A 13,027-nucleotide genomic window follows, 5' to 3' on the forward strand; every position below is an offset into this window, starting at 1 on the left:
CGGGAGCGCCGCGCTGGGATGCGCTGGGGCGCCCTGTTGAGCTCTTTGTAAGGCTTCTCATCCTCGTTGTAGCGCTGCTCCACTCGCTGTGGGTCCGGCGTACAAACTTACTGGGTTTTCTTATTGAAATAGACAAAAAACTCCGCTACGCCTTAAAATTATACGTGTCTAGCTCCTGTGTGTCATTCCATCGGTAGGTCTTAACGCTAGATGCTGTTCTCATGTCACAGATGATGAAGGAGCCGGAGGAATACAGGCGTAATTGCACTAAAAATCTTCTACAGGCGTGATATGGAAAGAATGTGCAATTTCCTTAAGAGCCTAGTGACATTTGTGACTCGTGTTTACTTAGTTCTACTTTTTGTCCTTAATCCCAAATTCGTTTTAAAAGGCCGGCTCGAGGGTGGGAAGTGGCTTCCTGCAAACCTGCTCCAGCATTATGCTTTTTGCTTAGTTCTTGGCATTGGTGGGTGCTGCTGTACTGTAAGTCATAAAGAAAGCAAAGATTCACACTGAGATCAGGCATCTGACAGCAGAAACTCCTCCTGAGACAGGAACAGGTCTCTCTAATTGCATATTGTATAAAATAGCTAACTGAAAGCTATATTTAGGTACTCTGCCCAAAATAGATGTTTTCATGGCTTTAGGATACAAACAAACCAGCTTAAATAAGATCCTGAAACAATTGTTTGCTGTCAAAGGGAAGAGAGTTGAAAAATTGAAGACATGATTTAGCAGTGCTTTTGCTGTGTCTTTTTATGGGGTAGAAGACCTGCAAAGAGATGTCACAATGTAGAACAACTGATTTCTTTGCCTTCATCTTGTTCCTTTACCTTCATCTTTTAATTAAAATGAATGAAACAATCACCATTTGACTCTGCTGTGAGCTTTTAAGGAACAATGCCCCATTCTAGAGGTTAGTGCATTTTGAGGGTTGCTTAATGTCTTCTCTACATTTGAACAATCTTTTTCTGAGGGTTCTCTCTTTACAAGCCTAAATGGAAGTGAGTAATAGCCTTGCCAAAAGGGAAGGGAGGAGAATAAACTGATGGGCAAGTTGAAATGCAAAGAAGAAACTCCTTACAGGAATGTATTTTAAATGTTGTGCTGTACTTTATTTCTGGAGACTGAAAGATGCTCTTCCTTCTCCTGCGACTAAGCTCTACCGATGTATGTAAACACAGTTGTAAGGTTACTTATCAAGGACTCGTGAAACCCTTCACAACCCAAACAATCAGTGCGTGTTTAGAAACTGAGGAGTAGGTTTATGAGAAAACCCGGGCTGTAAAACATCAGGAAGCACTCTGAAACAAGCCTGTAGTCCTTGTCAGCGGGTCTTGGAAACTTAACATTAGGATAAGGTTTTGGAAAACCTTGACAGTCTTTATCTGCACCAGAGCTTTTGCCTTGACAATGGAGATTGGCTGTGCTGGCATGCTGTTTGTGAAAACAGTGCTCATGAATTCCTGCAAGGATGGGAGCAGCCATCCTGCAGTGTCCATGCTCTACTGCAGTGTGCTGACCTTTGGAAAAGAATTCTTGTATATGACTGCTCTGTTTGCGTCTTGTTACTCACTTTTACAGGACAGAGAGCAATCTGAATACGAATAGGAAATAGGAAACTAAAGATATCAACATTTAATTTTACAGTCAAGTAAACTTCAACCAGAGTTTCTTATATATCTTGCACTATTAATGCTTTTTGCTGTTTAAGGGAACAGGCTTAATTTTAGATTGAAGGTTCTCTGATTTTGTTAGGTGGGTTATGAAGAAGTAGAAGAGAAGGATTTTGGTACTGGCTTTATTTCCTTTCAATTCTAGTAACACTGTCAGGAGAGATTGTGAAGTGAGGGCTGTTCAGCAGCACAGAAGATGTATCCTTGAAGCCTTGTTTTGGTCTAGAGGTTTCTGATGGAGCTGTTAAACTCCAGTACAACTAATCAGATTTACTAAAACGAAGATCTTAAGATCTGCACATAACAGTTTGCATTATTAAAAACCTCTCTGCTTACATCTTCATGGTGGAAAGGAGAAATGCATGTCTGTGTCAGAACTTAGCTGTTGCTTTACATAAATTTACAACAGAAAATGCAATCTGCTTCCAGTGTTGTACAGTACCTCTCTCAAGAGAAATGCAGATCAACTGTTTTCCTTCTGTATCTGGAGAACATATATTTCACCTCTTGGTAAAATATATGGTAAAATTTGCACTTTGTAGGGCTTATAGGTATTTGGCAAGGCAGGAAAATGGAGCAAAGCAAATTCTGAATTTTAGAAGAGGTGAAATCACTTCAGCTCTTGCTTTTGCTAGAGTTAAGGTTTTATTTTATGTTCCTGAGCACGTCCAGTTGCATTCTCCCCCTCAGAAACAAACTGCCTTAGTTATAAAATCGCGTGTTTGTCCCACAGTAACTCATTTGTGCTTCTGCCATTCCAGGAAACACAATGAGTGTGTAAGTATGACATGAATGCTCTTATTCACCAGGTACTGTGAGGTATGTGCCATTTGATTTAGTAGATGAGGGGGCAATGAAGAATGGAACTATCAACTCCTAAATGTGCTTAAACATCAAAACAAACTTTCACTCTGGGAAGGGAAATGGCAGCAAGTAATTCCATTATGCATTATGTCTTTAACATAATCCTAAATCCTCTCTAAAGCTCTTATTCTACTCTATTAAAATAAAAGAATGGACTATTTAGTCTCTGCCTTGAATGATGCCAGTATTGCTGAGGAGTGTTAAAGCTTGTGGCTCCTAGCAGAGATCTGTGTAGTACAAGAATTTGTGAATCAGGATTCCATTTTCTATAGGATGATGGATTCTCTGGGTTGGAAGACTACAACATTCTGTAAGGTGATAGAACAAACAGCTTGGTGTAGGGCTGGGAGTTAGTCTATCCATGGGGAAATATCATGCACCTTGTTTACAAAATGTGGAAAACTGAAGCAGGATGCCTTAAGGTTTCCTTATCCAAATACTTTAAGCCCAGCTCTGGCATAGGCTGTGTTCCTTAACAAGTGGTGCTATGTGAGGATAAATTCCTAAGCATAGATTTCACTGTGCCACGTGGCTCCTAGTTGTACATCCTCTGAAGCTGTGAACAGCCCCATGCAATGTGATGTCTTTGAAATAATTTTCATGGCATTTATGCTAAGAATCTGACCTTAAGGTAGGAATCAGTACACTGCAGCTGTAAAGAATGTGTAAAGAATGGCACAGCTGTTGTCTTGCCAGAATTGGACATCTACAGCTTTATAGACAAATGTTTGTGCTCACTTGTCCTTGTAAGTCTGAATTTGGTCTTTGGCTTATGTATGGAGATGGAGTAATCCTTCTGGACAGGCTGCCAAAGTGAAGGTTAGCATGAAAAAATCTGGGAGCAGTGTTGTTTCTGTTCCATTGCCTAGCTGATAAGATAATTGGGAAGGGGCAGGAAAGAGGTAAGATAACATGTTAAAACAAGGGCATTGCAATAAAATGAAAACTGACTATGTTTTCTCCTCCAGCTGTAACTACTGATGATGCAATGCATGTCTCCAGTTTATTAATTTATGTCTTCTTGAAGTTTTTATTGACTTCTCTCTTTCCCATTAGTGATGCAAGTTCTATGTGAAAACTAACTAGCTGTATTGCATGCATATAGGTGTGGTCCAGGCGAGGAGAGGGAGGTGGAAAATTAAGAGATTTTTAGGCATCTTGACATGTAATATTCTGCACAGAGTAATTCCAGTTTTAGCAGTAACACCAGGATTTATTACTTTGTCACATTATGTTAGCTTTGAAATGACACCTGTCTGTAAAGGTAGTAATACAGAACATCTAGCACTACTGATGCTGTTGAACAAACATCAAGTTTCCCTCTAGAAAGGAATTGAGTGTTCAGATAACTTATTTCTTAATTTGCAACTACAGTCAGTGGACCCTGGAGGGGATTGAAGATGACTGAAGTGGAATTGAGATCAAGTGCCTGAGAACAAATGACATTTAAAATGATGCTTGGGAGCACATGAAACAATTCCTGTCACCTAGGTTTATGGGCTTGAAAAGCAGAATAGGTGCCTGTTTTCTCAGTTTTATGTCTTTTGATATTATTGTTTCACCATAAAAAGCATCTGAAACACTCATTTAGCACTTGGGTCCTGTGTGACCTGAGCTCCTTGGTGAAGGGATGATGGGAAGAGCAGCAAAGTAAATGAGTGCAGTCAGCTTTGGCCTGGGTCTAGCCCAGTGAACATTTTTACAGGTCTTCTGTGCTTATTCTTCTGAGTGCTGTAACGTGGGGAAGTAGCTAACAGACAGCTTGGGTAGGGACACTGGTGCAGCACTGGGCAGATGTGGGAGGTGAGGGTGGCTGGATGTGTCTGGAGGAACTAAGGAGGCTCCATGAAATAAGTGCCTTGCAGGTTTCAGGCCTGACTTAGACTTGCATTATAGATGGTCTATTAATGTTCTACTTAAGTATAAGCTAACTTTCTTTTTGGGTACTGGGGATAACTTGGAGCAGTCATAACAGCAATAAAAATTACTCAAGTATTTTATTAACATGCTGTAAAATCAGACTATAGTATTTGCTCTATGACTTACATACAAACATGATTTCTTTGTTTAGATCTTCACCTTGCTGCTGAGCTGGGGAAGACACTTCTGGACCGTAACACTGAACTAGAAGAGTCCTTACAGCAAATGTATGCAACAAACCAGGAGCAACTGCAGGAGATAGAGGTAAAATATTTAAGGGATCCAAGTGTTAAAGCATCTAGACCTACAACAAATAATAGCACATGAGATCTGAATTTGTTGACATCAGATGGAAAATACTGAACGATCTTTCACCACTTCTGCTACTTCAAGAATTTGAGAAGCTGTGGAGGTTCCTCATGCTTAGAACTGGTTCTCTGACTACCAGAAGCTTTGTGCTATTAAATGTCATGTTGGGTTTGGCTTGTTTAACGACAAATGACAGATACTTTTCTTTTTTGTACAGAAAAGTTATTTATTGCTAAACTTTCCTGATCTTGTCAGGTAAAATGACATTATATGATGACATATACATTAATAATTTTAATTATTGTATGAAAATATTAATGGTTACAGCACTGAAATTTAAATGCTGGTAAGTGCAGAAGAGAGATTTAAGTAAATCTGAGGATATGTATTGCCAGTAAACTGAGCTGTGGTAAAGGGAGCTGAAGTCTATCTTAATGTAAAAAACCAAACCTACAATGACAAAAAAAAGCCAGCAAACAGACAACAAAAATGAGCAAAAACCTCACTTAAAGAGTATCTAAATATAGGACACAGTGGATATATTGTTCTGTGTTTTCCAGGGGAAAAAAACCAAACAAAACCTTAACCATCCTTTCAAAACCACTCATCTTTCTGTATCTGAGTGGAAAAGCCTGACTATTTTTGGCAATTTTTTTTTTTTTTTTCAATCTTGCCTGTGTTCTTGCAGCCCTGGCCTTTGTCAGCATAATGAATTTTTTCAGCTATTAGAGGGCAGTGCATGGTCTCTAATAATTAAATTATTCAATATTCAGGACTTTGCTGGCTGACAACGTATTGAAACGTAGTCAGCACTTTGGCTCTGGTATGAATCACAGGGAACAGGCTGTGACTGGTATGCAGGAGGTTTTTACAGAATCTGAGCTCCTTTGTGCTCACAGTACTTCTGCAGTTACAGATGGTGTGTGGATTTTGTACAGCTGCAACTTAAGACTGAAAACACTTACTGTTGTAGTGGTAACAGGTAACTTAATCCTAAGCTTAATGCTTAGGTATGTAGTTGTCTTTGAAGCAGTTAACACATGCAGCATTTTTATTAAGTGATGATTAAGTGATTTAGGAACTGCAGTGATAGGACAAGGGGTAATGGATTCAAACTGAAGGAGGGGAAGTTTAGGTTAGATATTAGAAAAATGTTTTTTCCTGTGAGGGTGGTGAGACACTGGCACAGGTTGCCCAGGGAGGCTTTGGCTGCCCCAACCCTGGCAGTGTTCAAGGCCAGGCTGGATGAGCCTTGAGCAACCTGATCTAGTGAGGAGGTGTCCCTGCCCAGGGCAGGGGGTTGGGACTAGATGATCTGTAAGGTCCATTCCAACCCTTAAATTCTATGATTCTATGAACAATTTTGGGTGCAGGTTTGATTTGTCGGTTGTTTGGATTTTTTTTTAGAAGATGCTTTTGTTTTGTACCTTCTTTGGCTCTTTCCTCTATTATGTGCTAAATGTCATCTTTGTTACCCTGTTTGTTCCGTGATACAATGGTTGGAATGGCTGATGTTTATATTAGTGCCACAGCGTCAAAAAATGTATTTACTTATGTAGAGACCAAAAATAACTCATTGCCTTGAATAGTTTTTATAAAAGGATCAATTATTAGGACTTAGCAAGGACAAACACTTCCAAGGTGCTGTACAAATACTGGATGCTTAAGGTTCAACACCTGTGTGAACAACCAGGTTTAAGAAAGTGTTTAACACAGCACACACCTTTTGGAATAAAACACCACAACTTGGCCATAGATAACAAACCTGCCTCGTTGAGTGTAGCTGTGTTTTGACACTATCTTGAAACATGGAAAATATTACTATCTACATTCATTTGCAGAAATAGCCCAGTGCTATTAAGAATGTAATATCCTGTTGGTTTAAGCCAGTTCATTTGCTTAAGATGTTCTGGTGGGTCAGTGTTTATTGACTACTTGAGGCAGGTTCAGCACCTGGAAGTGTCCCAAGTGTCCTTCCAGCAGTGATCTAGAGTTGGTGTGTTGCAGGGTCAAGTACTGGGGTGGTCAGACAACCTCAGACATGACAGATTGATTTATTCTCTCAATATCTTACTTTGCCAAGACTTGGGCAGTACTGCTTTTTGAAGGCTTTATCTTTGTTCTCTTTCCTCCTCTCCCTCAGTGAGGGTAGGAAATGTATGTTGAATTGTGCTATTAGCTCCCTCCGAGAGGAGGGAAGAGACTAGAACAGTTTTGGTGATTTTTCTGACATATACATAGTGCCTGTACCTTTATTTGCCCAGTTTGCTGTGTTGAGTCAAAGAACCTGTGACTGTACTTTTATGTGCTGTAATAACATGCTGTCTTCTCAGTTCCACCACCTGCCTCAACCTTCTGGCTTTTCCCAGTGCCATTTAAAAGTGTAATAGCAACACAACACTTTCCTTTTTCCAAAGAGCTTTCTCTTGCATCTGGATTTCTGATAGAAAAGGGAAAATCAAATGAACTCCTTCTTCAAATACCCAGAGACCCTCCAGTGGAGGAACTGAATGTATTAACTTACTGTCACAAGGAATTGTTACAGGAATTCACTGAAACAAATGGGAATAGTTAGCACATGCAAGATGCAGTACTTGACTGGTAAGGGCAGTTCAGTTTGGTATTTTCATACCTGTATTTCTGTGTTTTGTGGGAGCACAGGATACCTCACTATGCAGGATACATATGCAAATGGCATATCCAGTCTCTGTGCTTGATTTTTCCCAATTTTCAAGTGCTTGTCTCTAACCTGAACGCAATCTTTCAGCTGTTCCTGTAGCTACTCTGCTGATTTTTTTACTAGCTTTTTCAGTGCAGTATCAGTGTAAATCTTTGTGGGCTTTTTTTTCTCCTGTTAGTTCAGATTTTACTTGCAGCAAAGCCTAGAACTAGCTAAAAAATCGGTCTGAAGTATGGTACCACCTTGTCTGCACTGGAAAGGAAGGGTCAGAGGCTATGGTATGCTTAAGATTACATCTGATATATTAAACTCTAACATACTAAGCATTTTACAGCTTTGGATCATTATATCTGACCTTTGTGCTGACACATGGCCCACTAACTAATCACAGCAGATGTAATAAGTGCTGGATTGAAAGGGCAACTCCATTCTTGTCTGAATCTGTTCTTAGCACTCAGACTTGGGAAATACTGACACTCTCCTTTTATCCTGTGGTAGAACAGAAGAAGTCTCAACTGCTGCTTCATGTTAGGTGCTCAGTTGCAGGTGGAGTTGGAAATTAATGTGACCTTCTAAAGTATTTATTTGTTTGGTGGTCTGGTTATACCAGGCCAACTTGATACCAGCCCTGAAGACACTGGAGATGCAGGGTGGAGGAAGTGGTGCTTCACCTCCTTTCATCTAAAACTTCTGCAAAGGGCCATTGTAGTAAGTGGTAACATCTGTTTGGGCACCAAAGCCTTGGCTTCTGTGCTTAGCCACACTGGTATTGCTGAAGAAAGTCTGAGGATCTCCAGTTCCTTCCTTCAGCTATAACCAATAGGGAAAGTTAATCTGAAATGGGTCACGTTGAGATTCTGCTGCTAATCTATGTTCTATTTTTGTGTAAATCCTGTCATGTGTGCACAGGCTACAAAAGGATCTAGCCCACAGCTATCATGTTGATCTGGAAGTCTGTATGCAGCAGTTACTAGTCCTAGATTAACTTATTAGCTGTTCTTAAATTGCCTAAAATGTAAACCCACCAATCTTTTAATGAGGTAAAAGGTTAAGTAGAACATTAGAAGTTTTGAGTATGTGACAGGGCTGTGTAAAGGGAAGTAATTCTGCCTAGGAACTTGCTGGATGTTCCTACTCAAAGTTCACTTTTCAGTAAGTAGCATGTAGTAACACAAGAAGTAAATTCTGTGTAAGAACAAAATAATCTGAAATAATAGAAGGTTAGTTTTTTGTTCAAGACTATTTGATGCAAATGCTCATGTAGACTTCTAGAACTGGATCAGTCCTGTCCTGGGTGGGATGATACAAGAGACTTGTATTAAGAGCTTCAGGTGATTGTTAACTGCTCTTAGACTAAGAATGCCAAGCTTTCTGACATTATTCAAGAAACTTACCCGTCTGCAATCAACAGTTGTTGATTGTAAAACCAAAGAGGATTAAAATTCAGAGTACTTCATGTGGAGCTTTATATTTTTTAAAAAGGCAGGAGACCTTTGTTTGGGATTACAGGAACTGGAGAAGTTCACTGTGAGTAACTAAAGATTTAAATCAGTAACTTGGTTATACTTCCTGACACAGCAGCACACAATCTGCCTTAAGTGTGACCACAGCTGACACTCTGTTGTGCTGAACCTAATGCTGCTTCTGGAAGAACCTTGGTCAGCTGAAAACTTGATTATGGCTCGTGCTGCCCAATTTTAATGCTAAAAAAGGTTGTTGGGCCAAAAAAAAAAAATAATTCTGTTGGAGCCCACTGCAGCTTTTAGGACTATTTAAGGGCTATTGGAGGCTGAAGGCTCTATCAGTGATGACTGCAGCACAGACCAGCCCCATGCAGGAGGTGTGGGCACAGATAAGGACGGGTTACACAATCAAACCCAACTCCTCCAGAGTGCTTGAGCAGCCTGGCCTGGCCTCCATGCCAAAGGGAAGCTGCTTAGCTGAGTTACTGGTACTGCCTTTCCAGCTTACCAAAGCAACCACAGACATTTGCATTCCTGAAACTTACTGCTTTCTCTATGAATGTGAATAAAATGCAGGATAGCAGTTGTAGCTTGTGTTTCCATTGTAAGCCAGTAACAGCAGTGCTGTCTTGCAGTACCTCACGAAGCAAGTGGAGCTCCTGCGGCAGATGAACGACCAGCACGCCAAGGTGTACGAACAGCTGGATGTGACAGCCAGAGAGCTGGAGGACACTAATCAGAAACTGGTCGCAGAGAGTAGAGCTTCACAGCAAAAGATCGTAAGGTAACAAACCTTTATAGATCCCTTCCCCCAGCTGATGACATCAGTAAGAGCAGTCCCAGGGTATCTGTGTGGTTATGAGGTGGCTGTGTCTGTCTAGTGGTGTTTTACAGTAAACTGAAAGGATAGTTTTATTTAAAGGTCTTTTCACCTTTTAGCTTGACAGAGACTATTGAAAATCTACAAACACACATAGATGACTTGCAACGACAAGTAGAAGAGCTAAAGAAGCCTGGACGGGGCCGGACGAGCCACGAGAGATCTGAGCAGCCACGATCAATGCACAGCTTCTCCTGCCTGAAGGAGCTGTATGACCTTCGCCAGTAAGGCTTTTCACCTTAGTAAAGGAGGCTGAAATTATTTTAAGCAGAGCTTTAAAAACTAAGACATAAGCACAGATATCAGACAAGCTAGCAGAGAAAATATCTCATGTTCACAACCAGCAAAGTATCTGCACTGTGTGGTGTCACCACTGCTGCTGACATGTTTCTAGAGCACACTAGTATTTATGCTCCACTTTCTGTCTCGACAGGTTCTCTCCCAGAGTCTCCAGCCATATCAAATGGTAGCCTAGAAAGCTTGCAACGATTTGCACCCCCCTTTTTCCAGTCAGATAAAAGCACACACAGATACCATGAAAAACAAACATCCTAAGTGCAGAGTATTTTCTGTAATTTTCTGTATCCCTTTCCTTGGATATCCATGGATATTTCCTTTCCAAGGAAGGCAGGAGCCTTGCAATAGCTTTCCTGTACTTAAGCTGGTTAACATGACATTAAAACTGGGACCTGGAGCTCTGGGCTGCCTTTTAAATTTAGAGCTGTTTGACCCAGCTGCACTGCATCAGTGTGCCCATGGGGACAACCACCTGGGATGGAAGCTCAGACCAGCTTCAAGCCTAGAAGGCCTTTTTGTAAGTGAAGTACTTCCAGAGAGAACAGGCTGTTGTGTTTGAGCCTCAGCACTGCTTGGAGGTAGCACTCTAGAATAAATTCATACATCCAAAAAGAAGTTAGTTCTTGTCATTTCAAAAGATAAGTAGATTCCTTCACACTGCTAAATGCTTGTGAAAGTACCAGCCTACAGCATTGCCTGGCCAGTTCTAAAGCTTGTTTGTACCATCAGCAGTGACAAAAGTTACAAGAATGGAGTGCTGTGGAAAATACCAGAGTGTCAAAGTACTGCAAGCTACATGGAGGCAATGTTTATTTAAACTTAAGTTGTAGGTCTGGTTGTTCAATCAGCTGTTACAGTCTGTAACTTGACACTGTTAATGAGCTGTCATTCTGTCTAAGGTGGGAGCTTGATTGGATGGCATATGAGTACTTACACACTCTGTTCTGATTGCCAGATAGATTGATAGGTTACTGAAATGGGCACTTTGTGTGCTCTGAGCACACAGTTTAAATGTCATTAGTTAGCCAGGACAGGAAACCTTTAGGAGGTGTGGTCAGCTCTACTTCCCAGGTCTGATAACACTCACTGTGTTTCTGCAGGTATTTTGTGTACGATCACGTGTTTGCAGAAAAGATTACTTCGATGGATAGTCAGCTAAGTCCTCTAGAAGAAGAAAATGAGAACTTAAAAAAGGCAGTTACAGTTCTGCAAGCCCAACTGAACCAAGAGAAAGAGAAGAGGATGACCATGGAAGAGGAATACAGTCTCATGGTGAAAGAAAACTGCGACCTTGAGCGGAGGCTTGTCGACACAGACTTGTATCGGGCGCGTGCAGAGGAGCTGGAAGCAGAAGTAGCTGAAATGCGACAGATCCTTCAGTCTGAAAACACACTCCATAATGCAGAGAAATTGGTGCCCGAATCCTTTTTCATTTCATTCAAGGAGTCTTTAGACAGGGAGCTTGGGCAGAGCCTGGCGGATGAGGGACTTCTGACAGTATCAGAGCTTGAGAAGAAGGCACTGAAACGGAGCAGCAGTGAAACTCTGCTGAGCAGTGCTGCAGGGGCTGACATTCTGAGGGGCCACGAGGAAACGTGTATCAGGAGAGCTGAGGCTGTGAAGCAGCGAGGAATCTCTGTGCTCAATGAAGTTGATGCTCAGTATAATGCTCTGAAAGTGAAATATGAGGAACTTTTGCAGAAGTGTCAGATGGATGAAGATTGCTTGAAACACAAGGCTGTACAAACGCTGAAGCAGTATTCCAAAGACCTAAATGTGGGGAACACCCAGTATGATCTTTCAGCTAGCAATCAAGAATTGACAAATGTGGAGCTAAGTGACTCTCCCACAAGTACTCCACCTGAATATAAAGCACTCTTCAAGGAAATTTTTAGCTGTATCAGAAAAACAAAAGAAGAAATAGATGAACACAGAGCCAAGTACAAGTCACTCTCCTCTCAGCCATAACCTTACCTGTTAGTCAGGAACACACTCTACATGAATGTCAGAAGACCCATTGAACTGATGCATTTTTTGAGCACTCAAAATTAATGTTTTGGATTGGCTGGTAGACCTGTAGTTAACAAGCTAGTTAGTTAGCAGCTAGTTTCCCTGTTCCTATGTAGCAATAGATATAATGTTTAGCACTGTCACACAAACTAGTGGATGTAAAGCAAGCAAACATCGTAGCTTAATACTACATTACAACTTCATACTGCACTAAGTCTCTGGCCAGAGTAGTAACTGGCACTAATTTCCTTAATCCACTTCAAAAATAACAGAGCTAAGAAATCTGTCTCTCACAAGAGCCAGACTGGAGCTTTCCTTCACTTCGCAGTGATGCTCTTAGCCCTGAAACTACACTGATGTAGCAAATTTACAAAAGCAGAGTCCTGACCAGTCTCAGGGGCAGCCTCTCCTCCATGCTCAGGAAGGAGCTGAGCAGTCTGGCTGAGCTTGCTTTGGCAGGGCAGTGAGGAGCTGTGCTTGCTCTAAGCCAATATCACGTTTTCACACGCTCTAAACTCTCCCACAGGTTAGTATAAATGTCTTCCTCCTAAGAAAGGATTTGATGTCAAATTTGTGTGGCTTTTTAGGTATGGTTTTCTTTGTAGGGCACTTTGTCTTAAGGCAAGATACTGTGAATTGATTATGTTTGTTATTTGGGACCTGCTGTTCTCTGGTGGAATGTCTGCAAAGTACCTTTTTATGTGTATTTGGTAAGGTAGAGTTGCAATTTAGCTATTTAAGAAGTAGTAGCATTGACATAGTGGAGTAGGTTTGAATGTTACGTACCACAAACTCTTTAAGTGCTTTAGGAGACAGGCCTGGTAAAACCTTATCCTATTGTTTTGTCTCTTGCTTCCAGTGTCAGCCTCTGTGCCCCTATTCCGTGCTGCCTGGGGGGTGGGAGGACAGACACAACACTGCCAGCACC

The 13,027-nt window shown here is 41.2% G+C and overlaps 1 protein-coding gene across 1 annotated transcript; it reads left to right on the forward strand.

Annotated features, from left to right (window-relative positions):
* Positions 1-197: 197 nt before the first annotated feature.
* On the forward strand, positions 198-12,062 carry CDR2 (cerebellar degeneration-related protein 2, 62kDa; the record flags this gene model as incomplete). The annotated part of the gene is made up of 5 exons (XM_009072008.1): positions 198-258; positions 4,612-4,724; positions 9,548-9,696; positions 9,852-10,016; positions 11,190-12,062. Coding segments are annotated over 5 exons (1,356 nt in total), but the record flags the coding sequence as incomplete, so codon positions are not given.
* Between the last annotated feature and the right edge of the window lie 965 nt (positions 12,063-13,027).

This window comes from Acanthisitta chloris, unplaced genomic scaffold, assembly GCF_000695815.1.
Source record: "Acanthisitta chloris isolate BGI_N310 unplaced genomic scaffold, ASM69581v1 scaffold44533, whole genome shotgun sequence".
In the NCBI taxonomy this organism is placed as follows: domain Eukaryota; kingdom Metazoa; phylum Chordata; class Aves; order Passeriformes; family Acanthisittidae; genus Acanthisitta; species Acanthisitta chloris.